The 23,599-nt window shown below is 37.7% G+C and overlaps 1 protein-coding gene across 1 annotated transcript; it reads right to left on the reverse strand.

The window, feature by feature from the left end:
* LOC145895397 (activating signal cointegrator 1 complex subunit 3-like) lies at nt 1-23,161 on the reverse strand. The gene is made up of 45 exons (XM_082984202.1): nt 23,016-23,161; nt 22,733-22,868; nt 22,553-22,658; nt 22,243-22,396; nt 21,726-21,946; nt 21,528-21,609; nt 21,254-21,368; nt 21,101-21,156; nt 20,795-20,916; nt 20,459-20,600; nt 20,276-20,398; nt 19,699-19,899; nt 19,211-19,351; nt 18,820-18,984; nt 18,386-18,477; nt 17,122-17,278; nt 16,582-16,716; nt 15,496-15,753; nt 15,184-15,342; nt 14,764-14,883; nt 14,326-14,422; nt 14,070-14,224; nt 13,414-13,590; nt 12,752-12,980; nt 12,067-12,221; nt 11,435-11,533; nt 10,867-11,035; nt 10,351-10,491; nt 9,742-9,907; nt 9,117-9,283; nt 8,467-8,612; nt 8,090-8,210; nt 7,876-8,018; nt 7,130-7,388; nt 6,643-6,785; nt 5,979-6,117; nt 4,465-4,633; nt 4,018-4,134; nt 3,787-3,955; nt 3,246-3,397; nt 2,673-2,796; nt 2,199-2,310; nt 1,922-2,019; nt 1,212-1,384; nt 1-774 (listed from the first exon to the last, which is right to left on the reverse strand). Exons 1-45 carry the CDS (start codon nt 23,097-23,099, stop codon nt 636-638), a joined length of 6,528 nt encoding a protein of 2,175 aa, XP_082840328.1. The 5' UTR covers nt 23,100-23,161; the 3' UTR covers nt 1-635.
* Nucleotides 23,162-23,599: the final 438 nt, after the last annotated feature.

Here is a 23,599-nt window from a genome sequence, read left to right on the forward strand (position 1 = left end):
TCGCAGCTGGAATTATATTTTGAATAAACATGAAATACACCACAAACATTCGGGACAAAATACCGATCGGAACATAAATATTCGATGGAACTTAATTTTCGTTTCGTAACAAAATGCTGTATGTTGTTTTACTGATTCGCGCAAACCCTCCAACCAACTATAAAATTGCAAAATCATTCAAGCGTGAAGTTTAGTATGTTTGAATTTCAACCCGATGATTTTAAACCTTTCGTCAAAACCAAATTAACAACATTTCAGAAATACAAAACTTTTCGAAATCGATTTTTTACCGAAAATAAACTGATTTAAGAAAGTGATTCCTACCAACGTTTAGTGATCTGTTCTGCATATGCAACAATATGAGCGCGTCTCCTAATTTAACCAAAAATGTTAAATATTAGACATGTACGCCCTATGTATACAACAACTTGAGACATTGGAACAGCTTCATATGGAAAACTGTTAGCAGCTAAACCAAAAACTAGTAAAAAAACTTGACGGTTTAATGCCGAAAAATTCCCTTTTTGCAGTGCTACTCGAAATTATCTGTTCCAAAGCCACGACTCCGCACAACGCTTACAACATTGCACCACAATTAAGCATTAAGTAAACGTATCAATTCACGTAGAATATCTTTAGAATTCCTCTCCGCGCGCCAAAACTTCCTGGTTCATTTGGGACGCAATATCCGATTCGATGACGTCAAGTCTGACGTCATACAGCTGGTCCAAACCGAGGTAGGAATCGGAGACAAGCCAGAGGGTTAGAACCGTTCTGTGGATGGTAAAAAAATATGCGACTTTCGGAAATGACGTAAAGCGCACAATATTAAAACTTGCCCAACTAACTGTAAGTGAAAACCAATCGTTTAACATGAAAGATTAGAGAAAGTGCAAGCTAAGTTTTATTGAAAACATTAGGCTGTCAGCCAACTAATCAGCTTTTTCCAGAAGACACAATTGACCACAATAACCAAACAACTTGTTCCATCGAACAATGGTGAAGGAATTGATTTAGGTGAGGGCGAATGAGATAATCACCCGCCTTTAAATGTGATACAAAATGCTACATTGCCAAAGACAACGGAGTTGAGTTAAGATGTATTTTCGTTCATCACCAGAGTGGGGCATGATGGCTACCTACATATTCTACCGCCTAAAAACCACTGCTAATGCGTAACAACAAGCTTGGTCAGAAAAAATTAATTTTACCTTCCAACGAACTTTGGTGTGCAAAAGGACATTCTCTCGCTTGAGTGACTTTTCAATGTGCTGATACGCTTCAGTGCTATAAGTTCGCGACGTTCACGGTCGCCAAGAACAAGAAACCAACCTTCCAGTTTAGGTTTTGGAAAACGAGGAGAAAGGGATTTGTCGTCTGACCTCTGTATAATGTGGAAGAAAGTGTAGATTTATTCAAATGTCGAAAAAAGGCCAAGATGTTACGAACCACGCTATATTGGAACTAAACACATAACGTACAGACGTTATAGTCACAAATAACTGTTTGTCCAGAATCGAGTCTTTGTTATTATATTATAGACCTTATACGTTGTAGATAGGGTGCGTTTCTGTATTGACATGTGTGCGCATGTCGTGTTTGTGATTAATTGTTCTAAGATAAATGTGATCATTATATTTCCAAGCTTCCAAAAATCTTAACAAAACATAACAAGACACTGTCATAGTATAGTACCTAATATAAACGTAACGTAACTTTTTTTTGGTTTACACAGGCTTTGCAGCCTAGCTGGATCAGTCACTTTTTCCTGACTAGTCGAAGCAATATTTTTTTAAATTCTATCGTAATCTCGATACGATAGCTGTGATCGCCAAGTAAGGACCTGTGCAGTGGGGCGATCCTGCCAATCATGCGACTGCATGAAATATTGCTGCGTTATAAACTGTTTTGAGCGACTTACTGAGTATTTAACGCCACGACGTCGCAGATCCACAGTTAGGAAATATTCCTGATCAGCGTGCACACTCAACCATGACGAGGGGTCCCGGATGTCCCGTTCTATAAAGACAAACTCATTAGACTAAAATATGCATTAAATCATAAACGGCTAAAAAACTTTTAATTTTGAGAATAGTGGTACATGTGGTTCATACTTTCATCGCCATGAACAAAACTTTTGATTCAACGACGTTTGATATCTAAAATCGAGGTAAAGCTTTTGTATAGTGTCATTTTACCGTAGTTTGGAGGAACTCTCCTTCGATCCTCGTTTACCGTGTTCGATGCCCACCAACCCCTCACGCTCAACGATACGTCCACAGCAGGTAAACGGTTAAGGTGGTCGCAAATCTGAAAAAAGGGATATTTGCAAATAAACTCACGCTACATATTCTTCTACAAAACATTAAATTGTCAACCAGTGTTTTAAATAATTGGTTTTAAATAGGGTAACGCTGCACAGTGTAGTCTTTGTAAACTACACAAATGCGCCAACGAATGCTACATGCACGATATTAAACACGATTCCAATGGACTAACATAAGAGCAAGGAAATATAGCAGCAACAATAGAATCTATTTCACCAAAATGTCAAAAATCATTTAAAAGTTTATGCTGCCAGTAAATTGGAATGACATGGAAACATTTATACAATAAACAAACATGGTTAATAAAAATACAATATTGATGCAAAACGTGAGTGTACTTCCTACCTTCTTTGCTTCTCTTTCAGGAAATTTGCGACAAAGAATCTTTTGCACAACATTCGGTTGTTTTCTATAAACAGTCATCAGCTCTGGAAGTTGCTCGACGACTCGTTTTCCAAAACGGATTTCGCTGCAAAAACAAAATATTATTTTTTTTTGCGTTGAGTTATCTGGTCGCTTTAACAGAGTTGCCAAATTTTTTTTTATAAATTTGCCATTTTTTAGGACATACAAGAAGAGTTACATCCTAAAACGCATTCGTCGCTGGCAGTACCACGCATTAAACAAAACACTTTTATGAAATGTATGTAAGGACAACACTGCTGTAATATTATCTTCTATTTTGGTAAATACCAATACTATGTCATAAATAATGTAGCTAATGTTGTCATATAACAAGAAAAAATGTCATGAAATGACTACAGGATTCAGCCTGTCAGGATTACATTTTATTAAACAGAAATAATAATTTGGCCTATTGACATCATCAGCATCAACAAGTTTTTAATTTTTTCATTCTTTGATGCCAACAGGCGAAATTATTTTTCCGGAATGTCTCCATAGAATAAAGAAGTTTACTCGAAAACGTAAAGTCCACTTCTTTCTACGTGTGGAAGAATCAGAAAACTGCTTTCCTGAAACCAACTTGCTTGCGTCACCATCTGGATCACGTGCATACACCTTAATGACGTCACAATCCATCCTCGTTCGGCGCTTGCGTCAACAAAAGCCTAAAAAATGATTTATGGTTGCCGTCGATGGGTTTTAAAGTTTTTAGTGACAAACTTTTGCAATCCTTTTTGCGCCTTCACAGCCTATAAGCCTATGTATTCCATGACCACTTAAAGTTCCAAGACTTTATTCCCAATTAACTATGACTACATGTAGCCTTTTTTCCATTAAATAGGACGAAACCAATACCAATAAATTGAAACTCTTGTCTGAAACCATCTTTCAGTACGGAGGACAAACTTGATAAAAATGACATAACCATTCTAATAAAAAAAACTGGTGAGTTATGCTACCACATAAAAATGTAATTCAAACATATATTAGTGGTAATAAGCTATAAATCGACCAACACAAAGTATAATAAGATCACATAACAGAAACAGCGAACCTGCAAGACTCGAATCGCCTGGTCGAGAACAGATTTGAGATCAGTGACGTAATCAGTAGAAGGCAGTGGAGTCCGACACAAGTGGGCGTAAAGGAGCAGAAGTGTTTTGGTGTGTGGCGAGTCGTAAGTAACTGCGTCCACTTTCACCGGTAGGTCATTGGCAAGTTCGCTGCACACGAAATAATGACGTCATAATGGGAAGTGTGACGTACACAATTCACGGGGAAGTACCTGTTGACGGCGTCTTCGTTGTGGCGCACCGGAAGTTCATGAAATTCCTGAGCGTCGGAAAGAAGTTGAAGGATGTCTTCAATCGAAGAGTCGGGCTTCATTTTTTCGCCAAGCATTCTGGAAAATGAAATAATTCAGTCTTGTGGTATTCACTTGATTTTATTAAAATAAGCCAGTGCAGGAAAAATAGGTTCGTTTTCCCGTTTAAGTCCTACTTGAGGCCCCTTTGGAATAAGAATAGGTAAACTCGTGAATTTCAACATATTGACGTTTGGAAAAACATCCACGAATTATTGGGTAAATGGTTTTATTTGGGTTGTCCATTTAACTTTCATTGCAAAGCAAGGACTGATCTCAAAAAATCCTAATAAGTGAATCAAAATCCTAATATTAAATCTTGCTGATCTAATCTTCAACGTATTTTCAATTAGAAATCTAAAAGCTTACCTAATGGTCAAGTGACTGAGGTAGTAGAAAGATGCGATTCTTCCACCTCCCGTCGCCTCCAACAAGCTCTCATCTTCATAATCGAGTTCCTTCAAACATCCGGAGGTTCGCAAATCCACCACAGCCTTCTCCAGCAACTGGGAGAGGAAAATGTTCACCGAGTCGTGATCTACAAAAATTTTAGTATTAATTACATTCAAATCGCAATGAAGGGTACTGAAAAAGCAGAAAGTGTTTGTAGTGCCACGATCCTAAGACGAATCATAGTTGTCAGCGGGAGATCTACGCTTTATACAAACATTTCTGTAAAAGCAGAAAGGTTTGCGAAGCCTGTAAACGTTAATGATCTTGATTAGGTATGCACCGAAAGTTCGGTTTGCCTAATTTATTCGACCGAAACTAAGGTGTTCGCAATTATTCGGTTTCGGCCGAATATTTCTGCAAAATTCGGCCGAAACCGAAACTTTTTTACTGCATGTAACGCTGATACGCAAAGTTTAGAAAAGGTTAAAATATTTGTTTAAATTGTACGAATATGTTCGTTTCATTTGTTCACTTACACAGAAATGATAAAAATCAACTTTAAGCAGTTGGTACAGAAGACGAGGTTATTCTTCAAGCGCCAAAAAGGCTGTATGATAGGATAAGATCTAATCCAGTATATGTTTTGTTTAAATTTATTGCGTATGAAGAGATGGATACCAAAATTAGTTTCGGTTTATTCGGCCGAATTAATTCGGCAACTTTTGCCGAATATTCGGTTTCGGCCGAATATAAAAAGAGCTGTTTCGGTGCATCACTAATCTTGATACGATAGCTGTGATCGTCAAGTAAAGACCGGCTTCGCAGTTGGGCGATCATGCTTTGCATGAAACATTGCTGCGTTGTAAAAGCAGAAAGGTTTGCGAGACTTATATAAATAAAGCAATAAGATAATTTAGTATCATGGTTGGACTTTTAAACAGCTGCAATGCTGTGCACTTGTGTTTTTCAAGTACACTAGAGTTTGATTTGACTCCGCTACGGATAAAGTAGGCGGTGACCAACCTTTTCCTTCTCACATGTCATTTTTAACTTTTATTTTAGACGATGCGCCACATCCACCCCCATTTAATCTTTCAACGTATGTTTATTTTAGATTAGACTTAATTTCAGTAAAAAGTTTCCCAAATTTCTGACATTTTTTTCTGGCAATCAGTTATCACAATTTTGTTATGTACAGGCCTGCTTTGCAATGCCTTTTCCAATCTGTGAGGTATATGGCCCTGCTTGTAATCATGCAATGTGCCACTTTTGGCACGTGCGCCATGAATTGGCCAGTCCTGGAATAAGTTAATGATAACCTATGCTGGGTTTTGATTACTGAAACACAAAAAAACTGCATTAAATAAAACGATACTAACCGACAGTTCGAGACATTCTTTGAATCAAATCAAAGTTACTAAAAATTAGAGAATAATTTTTTTCTGCATTTTGGTCGCATCACTGTTCCAAAAGCACGTTAAAATGCTGACCCGTGTCCTGAAGTTCATAATATGTTGGGTTCATGAGCAGACGGCGAAAGAAGTAAGTCCATGTCAAGTAATCCATGGCTTCCTGCTTGTTAGCGATTGTTCCGGCGACAATCTCGGCGTTGAGATGATCTTGAAGCACCTGCACAGAAACAGTTCGGTGATATTTTTGCATTAGTTTCTTGGTGAGTAACAACTATCAAAATTGTTAAATTCGGGGCAACAAAACAGCTTATTCGTGTTAACCAAACAGTAATAATTAAATATATATTTTTCTTGCCGTAAACGTGATAACCACCAAACAAGCACCCAACTTGTGTAGATTGAAATATTTTAATTAAGGGATGATCAGTTTTTGGATTTTGTCAGGTTTTTAGTCATATATACAAAGTTGAGACAATAAAATAATTTCAGTGAGCTGCAGAAAGATGGCCACTGTTTCGACCTATAAGGTCTCATAACAGTATTGTCGGCAAAGTCGTCTAGAAGAGTCACACCAAGCTGCACCGATGAGACTTTAGTCTGCAGCTCATAGAAAAAAATTTAGTGTATGCAACAAACTTTTGCAATCCTTTTGGCTACTGGACTTCTACAATATATTTTCCTCGGAAAGGGGCAGAGCTTTAAAAGTGTAAATGGTAAAATAAAGAAACGATATAGTTTTTACCTCGAGTAGACTTGACTCGACAGGAAAGGGTTCGTAAAGGAATTTTTTGTAAAAAGCTTTTTTGACGTCATGAACCAAAATCACAGCCACAGCTTTGTCGTCATACTGGGGACGCCCCGCCCTCCCCATCATTTGAAGAACATCTGAAACATGCATTTAAACTTTCCAATACATTTTAACAAATCATATACAAATGAGCATTACTTTTTGGGTTATTTTTGCAGCAAGTTGTCGAATTTTGATGAAACGCAATATACACAGCAAACATATATACTTTCATTGCAATACAAGTAGGCATACCAAGGTTTGCCTAACCGTATATTAAAAAGTCCAGTATTTGTATTAACCTTACAGATAAAGATTAACGTGGTATTTTCACACCTAAAAGATAAAAGTAAAATAATTTAATACTGCCAAAAAAGGCGAACCAACCGCTATAAGAAAGAGGGTTGCAACAGTATATCAAAACAATCTGCAAGCCACTTACCAGTTATAGGAAAATCACAGTAACGTCCGTGTTTTCCATCAAAATACTCCGTTCCCTTGACAATGACAAGATGAGCGGGCAAGTTTACTCCCCATGCTAAGGTCGAAGTAGCGATGAGGGTTTGAATCTTTTGCTCGGCAAACAGTTTCTCCACTAGGGTGCGATCGCGTTCCACCAGGCCCGCATGGTGGAGCCCTATACCGAACGCCAGCGTAAGGCGAAGATTGGAGTCTTGAACTAAATGCAGGAGGTCTTCCATCTGCAGGAAACATATTATTTTGAAATGGTTTGCGAGGTACAGGACGTGTATTCGAATGTATAGAAAAGTTATTTCATCAAACATAATATTTACATGTACTCAAGAGTGGCATGTAACGTCTGCCTGAATACAATAATAGTTACTTTTGTTAGCCAATGTTGCTTTAAAAATTCAGAATGAAAGGTTTTGAAATTTCTTTTTTGCGTCATGCAGTATTTTTTAACAGTTAGCAACTGTAAATTGGTGTTGCTAGGTCTTACTGGTAAAGAAACAATCACGTACAGTAATTTCGCAACATCCAACAAAAGCAAGAAAAGGGCCTTTGTACTGTAATCGCATTCCTTATATTTTGTAATGTTTCATAAGGAACAATTGTTACGAAACTGTTACAATGCAATAACTTACTGGATGTGTGGCGCAAATTACTTTGTATGCACATCATATAACGTATTGTGTATACTGTGTAGTTACAATTGTTGTGTATTACCTCCCGTTCGTCCATGTTCATCCACTGTTTTGGATCAGCTTCGCCAGCCAAGTGTGCTATTAGATCAAGCGCGGTGATGCGTGTCTGTCGTCTTGACGCCACGAAAATCAACACCGGTTTGGCGGGAGAGTGCGTTCTTATGGCTGTAACGCAACAACAAAATCTCCTCAATTAACAAACAGCTAAACAAATAATAACATTTATATCAATCTACCCTGAAAACATGGTTTGTTCATGGTGGCCATCCGTGGGCAGTAATGTCTTCCTGGGAAACCCTCGATGTGAACTTCCATGGGAACTGGACGAACTGAGGGGCGGAAGTTAAACAAACCCATCTGTGAAGTAACAATTATTAGGCGTGGAAATACGCTTTACAGTCACAAAAGTAAAAGACAAAAATATCTTGTCTTGGCGTTTTAAAGCCTTATTCGATTCTGAAAAAAAAGCTTTTTGTTTGAAGAAACCTAATAAATAAAATATTATACTTTCAGCAAAAAAACAAATTAAATAATAAAGGGGACATAAAGAATAGGAAACGAGAACTATGCTTAACTTCGTTACAACTCACAAGTTATAATATTGTAACTATACCTGTTTAATGCTTAACCAGTCGGCGAGGTCACGTGCATTAGCGAGGGCAGTAGAGAGTCCCACAATTCTCACTGGCTTTTCCGTTTGTGACGAAATAAAGTTGGTTCTTGAAACAATTACTTCTAAAACAGGCCCGCGATCTTGTCCTGCAGATCAAAGTACGAAAAGTTCACAACAGGTGAAATAATTGCCTGCCGAAAGTATTTAAAGTTTTGGAAGCAGTGTAGTGCATGCCAAATACGGTCAGCATTACTTTACAATGTTTCAACGATCGACAAGTTCAATGGTGCTAGCATTATGTTCACTTTGTACAGGCCAGAACAAATCACCTTAAAGATGTAATTTAAACTTTTGACCATTTCAATAAATTTCAATCAGATTTCAACACGGTTTAGTAGGTGAAACACTTTCGCAAAAAGTGTTTCGCATCAATTGTCACTACAGTATACATTCGCTGCACTTGGAAGTTGGACTGTCCTATGCACCAAACTTACTTAAGTTGTCATATAGCTAGGTAGTTGGAGCGACCTGAAAGATAGTATTAACCACACCGGGATTATCCTGGCCACGAATTCCGATAAGGTTTTGCTCTTGATTTATAGATCGGGAGCTCGACCGACGTTGCCAATCGCCACTTTTTACAAACTTACCTAGCAGATGGATTTCGTCAATAATGAGCAGCGCCACCTGACGGACATATCCCCTCGTGTGCCAACTTCTCGATACTCCGTCCCATTTCTCGGGAGTAGTAATTATGACGTCAGCCCTGGCAACGGCGCGCATGTCTGGGGCGATGTCTCCAGTAAGTTCCACCAACCTGTGAAAGATGATTTATTAATATATGAAAATTTAAAAATCTCGAAATGTGTTTTTTCCAATACAGCACCTATGCGTGTTTGGTGAACTGCGAAAACACCAAAAATGGCAAATTAACAATTAAAATTATAAATCTGTAGTCTATCTCCCAACTATCCGCTGCAATGAAATATTTTTGCTTAACTTTTAATTATTTTATATTTTTTTTATTTTTTATTCATTATTCAAATTTTCGTACTTTGTGTGGTTATTCTAATGTTTAAATTGTGAAGAAAACACCATTTTGTCCATAAAGCTGACTAGAAACAAGTTATTTACACGTCTTGTCTTATCTATGTATTTTCTGAACAAGGATTTTGAAACACACCAGCCCTTTGTGAACAAACTTTTATCACAAATTAAGTTGGCAACATTATTTTCCGACCCAATGGACAAGTTGAGTCAAATTGATCAACTTACTTGAGGCCAAGCTTCGGCGCCAACCGCGACGTCCAATCCTTCATCCGTTCGCGAACCAAAGCTTTCAGTGGGGCAACATAAACAGCCTTGCTTCCCGGTTGGTGGTTTAACATGTGGAAAATTGCCAGTTCCGCCGCTACCGTCTTCCCCGAACCGGTTGGCGCCCCTGATACGGCACGAACATTATGAATGTGTGATAAATGAGTAAAGCGAAGGCTCATAGGCGTTTCCTGCATATTTTCATCTCCATTTTTACCTATGTAATTCCCTAATTTTTCGATGTCACCGTACACCGTTAACTGTGATCGAGCTACCAAAAAGTAGAATCTGCATATGCGGCGTTTTGACCCCCACCAAACCCCCCCAAAAAACGTGCAAACAAAAGATATTAGCAGGCAAAAATATACAGTCACAAACAAATTACTACTGATGCGGCCAACATTGTTTTTTTGCTACAATACGGCTCTTCTGGAAATAATTTTATAATGTCATCGGCCAGCATACAGCAACCTTCATCACGAAAAACATTAATCTTATCAAAATTATTACCGAAAGAGCCGTTTTGCACAAACACAGTCACAAATTTGAAAAAAAGGGAAAAGATGTCACCTATCAGTGCATTGGTGCTGTTGTGGTAAAGACAATGGAATATCTGAGTTTGGATCGGGTTGAAATGAGAGAAGTTGTAAACAGATTGGAAATCTTGGTTGTCCAACGCTGTGACCGGTAGTGGTTCCAGATCCAAAAGTTCTTTGGAAAAGATTTTGGCGTTTTGGCGTTAAAAGATTCGATCAACAAATATACAAATTAAGTTAACCTAGCAGAACTTTTTCGCAAATATATTGTGAGGAAAATGTAAAATATAAGTACTACCCACAAAACTAAATTTTGGGTTATAAAAACTCTTTAAAGTAGTAACACGTCATCAGACTGTAACAGCTAGTAGTTAAATTATATAACTACTGTTGATATTCAAAACTAGAAAAAATGCCAACACGGTTTTAAGTTAAAGGCAATTGCTATAGCCTCTACATTACATAATATTTGTCTACACTTTTTGGAAAACGTTTCCGTCGCCACTAGGCTTCCGAAACAACCAATTGCAAATAAGACTGTACATATTACCTGTATGTGGGGGGTGGCGGTCGGGTAGAATCAGGTGCTTGAACGAAATCGGGCAAATTGAATTCGATCCAAACCAACGATCGGACTGAACGTGAACGTAATACTGGGTTGGATGTGGTTCCACTAGAGGTATCGTGAAGGTGATCACGTGAGGTTCGTTACGCACCACCTGTGTTACGTCACAATGCAAGTTGGTAGTTTAAAAGATGCTTGTTATACTTATGAAAGAATAATGAAACATTAAGAAAGAATGTGGATTTAAAGAAAATCATTGTAAAACTGACAGACCTTTAAAATTAGGACTTTCGTTGGATGTAGTACATTACTTTCAACAGTATATTTAGTCAGAGTCCCAGAAATTTAATTTACCTGTTCACGAAAATGAAATTTAAAAGCGAGAATTTAAACACGCAATTAATTTGCAGCACATCGGATTGGATATAAAATATGAAATTGAAATGTTATTTTATGTTAAGTTGAAATTACCCCAAATCTAAGTTTTTTCAAAAAAAAATTCTGTGTTTCAAAAACATAGGTTTGCACAACTAGGCAGTGCTGGTGTACTTACAAGTTTCTTGGGTATGTGAATGTATTCGCTGTGGTACATGTGTTCACTATCAGGATCCTCCACCCACATCCAGAACGGTTCGCTCATTTTACCGTGCGACTAAAACCCAAACAACAATGAATATGTATACATTTTTTTCACCATTCGGTTCTGCGGTTTATTAATTTACATTCATCTTAATATGTATACGAGCTAAATGCAAAGTACTTTTGTATGTTTGTTTTACAAAAGTCAGTCTTTCACAAAAGAGTGCCTAACAAAGAGAATTTAGCTCGTATACATATTTAGATGAGTGTAAAATAATGAACCGCAGAACCGAATGGTGAAAAATGCATACATTTAGCTCGTATACATATAAAGACTGGCACGTTACGTCTAATAATCTAAATATGTATGTGTACGTATTAAAACGAGTATTTGTCTGGAAATCTTTGCAAGGAAAAGAAGTGGCCCAACGTTGCTATTGTCCAGGATATGTGTGGAAGCTTGAATTCCTAATTTAGAATATCCAAGAGCTTTCAACATGAAATTATGATGCAGTTATCAACCTGGAGTAAATATTTTTACTACAGGAATCAATTCTGGTATTTCCGCTTATGAAACATAACAAAGAAAAAAGTGCGACGACTAACGTGGTTGTTCCACTTGAACTGTGGAGTAATGGCGAGTCTTATGCGGAGAATAGTTCGCGTTATCGGCTGGATGAAAGTTTCCAGAAGCACGTAAGGGAGTTCCCCTACACAACGAGCCACTTTCTCACCGATGTTGGGGTGACGTAACATGTGACCTGTATGACATTGTAAAAAAATTCAATCGAACGATATTTTTTCCAGCATATATCCAAACAGCGGTTATGTTAAAAACAAATTTTAGCGGATTGCAGGCCATTCATTACAGAAAATCTTACACTTTTAATACAATTTAAATATTTGAAGTGTAAAATAAAACTGTATGTTGCGTGGTGAACTTGGCAAAGCAATAAAGCAGTACAATCAGAAGCTTGCGTGTTCATCACGTCGGAGTCACCAATACAGCGTTGTACTGCTTTATTACATTGATAAGTTAAGAATGACTCCACGAGTTGACATAACACCAGCAAAAGAGAAATGCGGCAAAAAAGGCAATTAATCCGCTCCGTTACAAAGCGGTAAAGAGAGCGCTACAAACTTATTTTTTGAACCAAAGATCTCAATGCATCATTTTTTATGCGGAAATAACATATTGTTTTAGCAGATGGGTCCACGAACTACTCGGCCAAAAGATATTTTTCCTCTAAGCAAGTATCCTTAGCCATAGAAACCAAACATAGCGACTAACCGATGTCCTTGGCTGTCATATCACGCATTCGATCGATCGTCAAATCCTGTTCCTCAATTTTCCTGTAGATGTCTTTGTTGAGTCGCGAACCAAATTGTCTCAGCGGGGTATTGTGGGGCCACAAACGTCGGTCTACGCTCTTGCAAAGTTTAAGGAGGCGGTCGGCAAGACGGGTTTTTCCCTGTTTTAAGACGATCTCGAATACCCCCCGGACGATTCTCGCCGCGTTCTGTGGAGTTTCGAGTTGGGATATTGTTTATTTGGTCGCTAAACGAGTCGAGAAAATTATTTTTTCATTAGGAAAAAGTCAAATCTTACAGGTTATTGAAAATTATGAACTCGGGCAAACTCACTAATGAATAACTTTCAGAAATTTGATAGGAAAACCCAATGGGGTTATAAAGTTAACAAAAGGTGTTTAAATTTTAGATTATGAACTAACGTATTTACAATAATTACTATCCAAAAGTTGAAGTTGAAAACCATAGAAAAGTAAACGAAAATTAGAGTATGAGCAGCGTTCTCGAGCGACAATAATTCATATCAACGTTTGGCGGGGCTGGTTTAAAAACTGCTGAATGCTTAACAAGCTCTTAACAGAAACAGAGCAACTACTGAATAAAACCACTACGAAATCGAACTTGACATTAAAAAAAACTTACCTGAGCAATATACATTAAATCGGATACGAGGGAGAAACTTCGCACTTCACCGGATGAGATGAAGGTTTGTAGCAAGATATTGGCTTTTCCCTCCACGTCTTCGGGACCACTTTTTAACTGAACGACACAGTTTTCATCTATCAGCTCATCCAGCTCGTTTAATTCGTCATCACGAACCTGTGACGACACACGCCGATTTTGAGTCATCTCGCTTCATTCAAAAGAAAGCGCCAAAAATTATTTGTTTTTTAATTTTTAATTTCTATTCTTTTAGACAAAAACTGGGGATGCCAATGGGCGAAATTAATATTTCTTTTCAAAATTAAAGATTTTATGCTGGCGCTGATCGTCCTTTACTCCTTTTGGAGTCTCAGGAATATAAAATATTTTTAAGCCACTTGGGTACAGGAACGATCTATGTCAGTAAAGAAAAATCGTTTTTAAAATATAACAGGAAAACGAAATTGAATATACAATATAAATCGCCAACTGTGTAAGTACCAAATGAAATGGCAAAGCCTGGTCGCATATTGCGTAACTAACGAAACGCGGACAAGAACAAATTTAGCAAAATTAATAAAATTCTTTACAACTCAATAGCTTGTAGCCTAAAACCAAATGAATCGTCAACTTCGGAATATATATGTAGGTTTTACCTTGATTTGCTCAAACTCGCTTGATCTTGATATCATGGAAAGAATGGCAGTTATATCCATAATGGGATTAATTGACTCATTGAACGTTTCAATCGACTTATATTTGATGTAAAAGTGCGAAGCGGTCCGACCGAGGTCAGTGGAGTGAAAATATCCTGAGCGGCAGAGGAAAAGTATGTTACGTGTCATTTTCTTACCGAAAAATTGACATAAACTGATTAAACATTGTCAGAAATTGTTTGAAGCTAATTGCTACCTGTCCTCTGGTCGAACCTAACCATTTTTGCTCGGTCCAGTTTTTTCCCTGCAGTTCCGATTATCTCACGTTGCCATTTGTCCAGAGACGGATCGTCCTAGTAATAAAATATCAAGTTATTTGCTGAACTCATCTGATTAATCTTGCACTGCTGTTGTTGTTGTCAGGTAAACTGTAATTTGGATAAGCTTTCGCGGCATAGCAGACGAATTGATCTAACATTGTACGTTAATTTTTGGATCAGATAGTAAGTTATAATGAAAATACTGATTCTAGGTAATAATGTGGTTCCAAAATTTGTTTGAAGAAAGCAGGTTATATCGTTATAAAAGTTGTTTCTGTGCGCATACAAACATAGAGAAATTTAGAAAAAACTTTCAGTGTAAATACAAATAATATGCAGATAAAAGTAATTCCTGTAGACAATCCAGCAAATACCTCAATGACTTTGGGTACGATGCCATAAGCTATCGGGTTTTTCCTCATGCGTTGAAAGAGATACGTATAAGAAAGCCACTTCACCCCGTCTTCTACGTTGTTAACCGTTCCTAAAGCGATCTGTAAGGGAATTGGAAAAAGTATTTCTTCATGTTCTATGGTGGTTTCATGCTCGTTACATTACATACAGCGTTAGTTATTTCAAACAAAAAAGCACACGTAAGCATTCTTTACAAATATGAGACGAACTGACGATGTTGTTGTCATGACAACAGAACTAATATTCTACCAAATTTGCTTCAATTTTTTTTCTGCATTTGACACAATTCACTTGATGTTACCAGAAAAGAAACAAATTATCCATTTGCATAAAAAAAGGGATGAAATTTCATTTAACAATTGTGGAGTTACAATATTTACCTCGGCGTTTAAATTGTCGACCATACAATCCACAAACTGACTTTCGATCGGGTTTTGTCGCGTCATCAGCGATAGATATCGCGATAACTTATCGTGAGTTGTGATGATTGTACCTTCGCCCGTTGTATCGAATTGCGGACGGCCAGCTCTTCCAAATATCTGAAGAAATATTCGAATCTCAAACAAAATCAAATCGAATAAATATTCGACAAGGAACCCCTCTACCCGAAACCACAAACCGTGCACCAAAAACTTAAAATTCACAAAATAAATTAAAAAAAAAGATTCGAATACTGGATTCGATTCACTCGCCTGCATGACGTCAAGAATTCCTAGGTCGACGAAGGCGCCCTGCTGTGCGTTGTAAACCTGCGTTCCTTTGATGACAACAGCATGAGCGGGCAAATTCACCCCCCAAGCGAGGGTGGCTGTGCAGCAGAGGACCTTGATGAGACCTTGGGAGAAGAGCTTTTCCACAAGAGTTCGATCGCTTCTCAACATCCCGGCGTGGTGGACTCCCAGTCCGGAGGTGAAGAGCTCCTTTAACTCTCGGTTTCGGGATCTCTGCATCTGCAGGAAGAGGAAAAAAACGTTTTCAAAGTTGTCAAATTTGTTACATTTCGGAAAAAAATCAGTGAGCTACATACAGATGGCCACTGTTTCGAACTAGAAGGTCTCATCAGTGCAGTTTGGTGTGACTGTTAGACGACTTTGGAAGTCTTTGCTTGGCCGTTTGATCGACAAAGTCGTCTAACAGTCATACCAAACTGCACTGATGAGACCTTCTAGTTCGAAACAGTGGCCATCTGTATGTATCTCGCTGTAAACATATATTGTTTGCTCCACTTGCTTATATATAGGAAAAAAGTTTGAATGTAGTTTTTTGCAGGGTTGTTTGTTTTGACTCATGTCACTGAAAAGCGCCCTTATTGTCAGTAAAATTTAAACAAACATAGATGAATATAGAACTTATAAAAACGTCACAACTTCAACATAGAGCACGTTCCTTATACAGTAACTGACAGACATAACCCAGTACACCAGGAGTGAAATTTAATACAGACGTTAGTAGAACAACGCAGAAATCTTTCAAGCTGTCGCAAGGCAGAAGCGCAATCACAGTCCGCATGCAGCTTGGCTGCGATGACAGTGAACCTAACGCTTGTAAAATGTATTTTTATGCGTTTATCAAGGTAACTTGGTTTGATGCACTGTAAATACACTGGTGGTGTAGCATAACGTTGTAACGAAAATAGTGTTGCTAACCGGTTTAGTGATGTTAGTTTTGTGTAAAGGTAAGTTTTGGAGTTCTCCTAAAATAAGCGTACAACGAACCCGAAAACGTGTATAAAAACGGGTAACACCTACAAATGTTCTAGAATAGACCGAGCATTTCACCTTTTGTTCTGCCTGGTTGTATCCCTCCATCGTCTGGCAGGAGAACTTATGAGTTTCGGTATTTTTTCGAGCAATTTCAAGCAAGGATTGACCGGTTCGAACCGTTGCCATGCGAGCATGCACGAATACCAGAACCTGACAAGGAAGTAAACCTGTTTAAGAGCAACAACCCTACTTACAATTTATAAAAAATATGTTTTCAACGTTCACTCGCTTTAGGCACAAAAAATATGGAATATTCGTTGAAAGTCTCACCATAGGGCATTTTTACAATATTCAAATTCGGCCGAATCGGTGTTTGACCGCAAATTCTGCATGAAATATGTTTAACTTAAAGAAAAAAAAACAGCGTTCGGCTTTGCGCATGATCGTCAGCGTTTATGCACGAAAATTCGAATTGACGTAAAAACACACAAGAGAATTTACGACACCGAATCCAAACCTTTCCTACGTTGAAGTTACCCAACATTTTCCGAGTATATCTGGTAGTTTAACCGGATATATTTCACCAGAAGTTGGAAAAATAAACAAAGAAAAAACCTGGTTATCGTTGTCCAGGTTTTCGGTGACAATTTCGTAACAAACTTCGTCCATGTCCTGACGTTGTTGCATCATACTGCGAGCTTTCACTCCAACAAACGTTTGTTGAAGAGGAACAGGACGAAACCGACCGTCGAAGAAAAACAAACCCTTGTGTCTGGAGGTGAACATGAAGTAGAAGTCAATAGTCGGAAAGTACTAATACTATCATGCTGAAAGGTTTTCCATATCAGGTCGAGGGGGCCCTGCAGCAAGGGTCGGGAACCTTTTCGGCGAAGGGAACTATAAAAGCTACCTATTTTTAATTGTATTTCTGTGAGATACAATATTTTTTAACGATTGGTAAAAAAGTTCAAGCGAAAAATCTAAGTTGGAAAATTACAGAAAAAGTTTTATTTGTAACAATCGTGCTAAGAAATTAGATTTGTCTGCGAACCTGAAGCCGTCATCAAAAGAGCCACATCTGGCTCGCGAGCCATAGGTTCCCGACCACTGCACTGCAGTTTTAACTATAAACTTTACAGAATAAATGCACTTGGTTTCTTTGAAAGAAACAATTGTGTGAGATGGGTTGGCCAAGTTTAAACGTTCATCAGCAAATGCGAATTTATACCAGTTTCAATCCTATTGCAAAAAATCATGATGCTAGTAATATAAATTTTGTGAGCTGCATACAGACGGCCACTGTTTCGACCTATAAGGTCTCATCAGTGCAGCTTGGTGTGATTATGGACTATTGTAATAAGTGATTCATAGCTTTTCTGTACAGGTAAAACACAGCGCTGATTGATTTCTTTTTGAAATGATGTCGGGGTTCGAATTAGAAGCTCGCAATTCGCAAATTGAAGCAGATTATAAGGCGCCGCATCCTTCTTTATCTATTCATTCGCACACGAAACAAACGCTGATGAAAACAATATTGTAAACTTTTCTTGGCAATGTAAACGACTATTTTCTTTCAAACCTCGTATTTTATCAAGCCTCTATTGCGCAATAAATACTTAAAAATGGAATGATGGAGAAGAATTACGTATCAAATATTGAGTCAACGAGTTTAAAACAGCAGGTTTTAAGCGTAATGCACAATCGCGTACTAAGCAAAATTTAAGTATTAGAATTTAGGTTGGTAACGTTTTTGCGATCTGTTTTTTTTACCGCTAATTCGAACCCTGGCATGTCAAACAGTTATATATGTTACGGATGAAACTTGTCCAATATGTTTCACGAACGGACTACAAAACAATTAACATCTACAACAACTTACGGGCTGACTCTTAGAAATCTGGCGACATCGATGTAATTTGGTAAAGTAGCGGAGAGTCCAACAATTCGTATCATCGTCTGCTGTGTTTCTACCTTGAATCACATCAGACAGTTAAATTAACAGAATTATTAATGTGGTATATTTAACAGATTATTTGATTTAGCATGGAAAATGTCCTGAAAATCCAAAATGTTTCAAAACGATTTGTTTAGCTGAATTTTTTTATTTCGCTTGCATACACATTGTGAAAGGTTTGTCAGTGCATTATGTGTCAGATATGGCTATACATGAGGTTATGTAGCTTGTGTCGAACTACACGATTTGCCCAGACCGTAATAATGACCAGTCACCGTCAAGAGATTACCAATCTAAAAAATCACAGTCCCAAGCAAAAAAATAAGGTATTGGAAAATCAATCAACACATTCACAAAACCTGTCGAAGAGTTCGTGCAACCAATGTTTCCAACACTGGACCTCGTTCGTCGTGAAGCAAATGAACTTCGTCTATTATGAGTAAACGCACAAGACGAGCGAGTGACACGTCACCGGTCGATTTGCGCGTCACCACGTCCCATTTTTCCGGCGTCGTCACCAACATCTGTGACGCAACAGTAAGACGTCCTTTCATTTTTTTTAAAAAAAAGCAGAAACAGATTTTACCCACAAAGATACTGATTTTTTTGACCCTATGATATTATATTGCTTTTACTGTTTAAAGTAACGCCTATTTTAGGATAAAACAGTCTAAAACATCTGCATATTGGCACTTTGCATTCATGTTGTTGCTTTATCCAACAAAATACTATGACACATAATACAATAACCTGTGTATTGGCGATTTCAGTTTTCGTGAGTTGCATATCCCCGGTGAGTTCGCGTACAGCGACACCAAGTGACGAGAGGCGTTTCCCGAAGTTTTCGGTCATTTCTGCTGCAAGAGCTTTCATCGGAGCAACGTAAACTATCTGCGAATAAAATAGACTTACTTTAAGTCAGGCTTTGTCACCTTAGACCTCCTCCATAGAACCAGCGTTGGCACAAAGTAGTTTCACATTAAATGAATCAAATATATTTTTCGTATCATGGTTTGATCGGGATTTGAACCCAGGTTGTCCTGGCTTTGAGTTATTTTGATTTGCAGTGCAATGGACTGGGCTTTGTTTGTATTTTTGTATGTTTCAAAGTTACTTGTCGTATTTGAAAAAGAAATACGATAATCTACTGGGCACAAGTGTTTTGGACGAATTACAAAAATGTGTCAACTGCATTAACTTAACATAAACGTCCCGTGTGATTTTAACCATTCGTTTACCTTAAACTTGTCCAACTGCACAACGCCCGAAACCACATTCTGCATAATCTCCCTAACAACGGTAAGCATGGCAACGTTGGTCTTGCCTGCGCCGGTGGGGGCGCAAATGAGCAGATTTTCGTTGCTCTTGTATGCAGTCTCAAAAACGCAAGATTGAACCACGTTTAAACGCTTCATGCCGTGGAACGCCAGCTGGGCGATCTGCAAAAAATATATATATTTAGTCTGGATATCCAACTGATAAATTTGGTTTGGTAACTTGATTAAAAGTTACCAAGACTTGCAAAAGACTTTGCACCAGATGTCAGTATTTTATTGTGAAACAAGGAGCTTAAAAACGCTCATGCACCATTATACAACTTTACAAACAAAAATGGTAAAAATATTTAAAAATGCCTAAATAAGGCGAGGTATCACCAAAAAATATTAATTAGTACAATGGTGTAATAATGCGTGTCCGAAGAACAAAGACTTGAAAAATGGAAATTTATGTTGTTTCTAAGGGACAAGTCTATCACCAACGCGCAACATAGGCTGTTTCCTGTACTTTTTATGACAACTTTATACTACCACTGACGTCATCAAGCTCTTTAATTCTGATCAGCGGCCAAGGTTCACCAAGAAATCCCTTGTTTGCAGGAAGTCGAACTTCTTCATACATTTTGCACGATTTTGTTGAAAAACCTTCGGGCAATGCCATCTAGAAACACGACGCACTTTTGAAACGCTACGATGACGTCATCACTGTGACGTGACTCACCTTGACGCCGCCGACGAAGGAAGCGGATTTACGTGCATCCACTTGGGAGTCGTAAACGTGGGGAAATTTCTCCACCTTGAATGTTAGTTGTCCTGGGTTGGAAAAAAGTGGCGCCGATGCCGCCAGTGCGAGAGACGTTAACCTAACATACACATTCTTATGTGAATCGGTTGATTTTAAGCCAATGAAAATGAGATAATAATAACCAAACAATAAATAGGACAAAAAAAAGTTAAAAAACAGCATTGTGTCTAAAATAGTTGGGCAAACGTCCAGTACAAATTAACAAATTGGATCATATCGAAATGTGTTAAAATCTATCACGTTTGTACATACCTCTGATCTCGCATAAGTGATGGATCAAACTGATCGTTATTTTCAGGGACGTTTTGTGCGTATTTGTGATAAGCTTTCCTCTCCTTGCGGATTGCCTTGGCGAGTTGTTTTTCCGCGTCAGTCTGTCAATAATAATGTTAACAGAAACTTTCCCTAAAGTATGCATGGAAACAGCAAATTATACTTTGGAGCCAGTCTGTGGCAACATAGGACTGATACCCGATGGAGAAAGTTTTTCGTGAAAATTTTCTTTTATTTTGGTTCATCTTTCCAAACAAATGCCCAAAACAAAAATAATTATTTTACCTGAACTGTAACCTGACATCCATAGGTTGGCTGCATCTCCCTTGTTGGCACCCCACCTGCAACAAACCCATTTACTTTACAACAAGGACAAAATGTTGCAAACAGTAATAACATATGCAAAGGAGTTATTTGCACCAAGTGAACGAGAATCACCTTTTTTGTGATTCGTGTTCCGCTGTGTTGCTTCTTTGTCTTGAAGCAAGTATTCTCGATTGTTTAGGATCTCGGTGATCAAATCGAGGTGGTCAAACCCAATCAAATCACATAACTTGAAATATAATTTGTTACCGGTCATAAACTATTTAAATACTACACTATTTGAAGCACATAAATCACTTAGAAGAACATACAAATCACTAATACAGTGGAAAAATGTTCAATGGAATATTTGTGTGTTTTTTGCAACATTTTTGAAGTTGGTATTTACCTCGTTCTGAATTTCTTCATTGTTTCTTTTTGATTTAAGAACGGCTATAGTTGGCTCAACAAGCTGGTCCGAATTAAAGTGACTGAAAGACAGAAAAGAAAAAAAAAATTTTTCCAAATGATACCAATTCACATCTTATATTTTTTAAAAGTTTAAATTTTGTATGATACTGTCCATATCTGACAACCCAATTCTTACCTTTTGATCTCTCTGTTTAACCACAAAAGTCCTGTATTGTTGACAGCGGGAACATCAGAAGTTGCCCCATTACTTGTAGGCTGTGGAGCAGAAGAATCATTCACCAACTGGTCATAATTCTGTTGAAATCGTTTCAGGATGTTGGTGCCAAGATCTGAATCCTCTTCATCATCAGAGCCAGAGTTGTTGTCATTTGGAAATGAAGGTAAATCAAGGCTTAACTACAAAACAATAACACTACATGTAGCAGCACATTTACCAAATCACAGACACAACTAAATAATCCAATATATTTAATACAAAGACAATAGCCAATACAATGGTTGAAAACTTACACGCTACAGACATGTTGATTTTTTTCTACAATCATTTTCAGTGTAAAAACCTCAACCATTGTATTGGCTATATGTTGTTTGTATTAAAGATATATAAAACCATCAGTTATGTTCTTAATCCAATGTTGTTTTCTGTTGCCGATGTGTGGAATATAAGTGAAATGGTGATTGGTGGTTTTTACCTTGGTGGCTTGGCCATATATGTTTTTACTCTCAGACTGGCAAACCATTTTCTCAAGCTCTGACAAAGTGGATGAATCTGTCAGTCGGAGAATCTCAACAGTTTTGGAATACAACGATTCCACACACTTGGAACTTATGGCACCCAACGATTTTCTACATAAAACAATCATTGATTTCAATAAAAATTAGAGCATTTTAAATGAAATAAAAGGCATAAGTTCCAACAAAACCATGAAGTTCCAACAAAACCATAAAGATTATCGAATCAGGCACCTATAATTCACCAATTAGTTCAAGAATAAATTTTACTTTATTTGTCCCAAAACATCTCCAGTAAGTTCTTCAATTGCAAACAGCTTAAGAAAGAGAAATGAAGCTGTTGAATGTTTTGTTGCAATGTCCGCGTCATCTCCCACTGAAGAAACCCAAAACATGTTTTTTAGGCAAGAAAAAAACATGAAATGGCAATCCAAAAAGTAAGTGACCTACCAACTGAAGCGACAATCTCAATAAAATCACGCAAGCAGTGCTTAAGATTTTGGTTGGATTGTCTGTTTGAAGTGTGTTCACGTAGCAAAACTTGAACTTCCACCCATGTTGGTTGAAGGCCTTCATGAACATGGTCCTGTGAAACATTAAATGTACATTTATCTAAGAACATAATCTTAAAAATCTACATTTATTTACAGATAAGCAAATTACACTATGCTAGTAAAACTAAATTGCAGTTTTGCAGCAAAATGTGATCATAAAAAACTTTTCAAAATCACACCTTATTCTGCAAAGGTTGATAATGCTGCGAAATTCCACCGAATTCGTGCAGGGCCGTGGTGAGACGAGGCGCCTCTTTGTTCATGGTGTTTTTAAATCCAAAGTATATTCTGATCAAATTGTGGACTTTCTGCTATTCCATTTTCCCCAACAAACGCAAATTACCTTCAATGGTGCAATCCCTAGCGCACGTTTGAGGGAATTCCCCACGTCATGCATGAGTAGTTTTCTCACGCTTTAAAAGAAAAAAACATTTTTCCGTCTATGTCAGAGAAACTTTTAAAGTGTTGTCAAGTTTGCCATTAAAAAAAAAATTTTCACAGTATAAACTTGCCCACAAAAATTTTCTTTTATGAATATACAGGGTTTTGTTGATAGGCTTAGATATAATATTGCGACAAAACTTACAATCGTTTTGTACGGCTAAAACTGAAAAGGCGTTACTGTAGGAAGCAAGCAAAATGTTAAAAAATCATTTCGCAAGTGTTTATCATCACTCAATGGTTTACGTGGGGCACACCCATATTGGTGAACATTACGGACGTAAGTAAAGGTGTCGTATTTCATATTGAGATGTGTAAAGTT

Source organism: Ascidia mentula, chromosome 3 (assembly GCF_947561715.1).
Source record: "Ascidia mentula chromosome 3, kaAscMent1.1, whole genome shotgun sequence".
In the NCBI taxonomy this organism is placed as follows: Eukaryota; Metazoa; Chordata; class Ascidiacea; order Phlebobranchia; family Ascidiidae; genus Ascidia; species Ascidia mentula.

What these genes read in the sequence shown, in the direction of transcription:
- LOC145895397 (XM_082984202.1), bottom strand. Translation starts at nt 23,099, where the DNA reads ATGAACAAAGAGGCGCCTCGTCTCACCACGGCCCTGCACGAATTCGGT. An exon ending in TCACTTATGCGAGATCAGAG is followed by an intron (nt 20,601 to 20,794) that starts GTATGTACAAAC and finishes TGTGTATGTTAG; the next exon opens with GTTAACGTCTCTCGCACTGG. An exon ending in GAATTCTTGACGTCATGCAG is followed by an intron (nt 15,343 to 15,495) that starts GCGAGTGAATCG and finishes ATATTTCTTCAG; the next exon opens with ATATTTGGAAGAGCTGGCCG.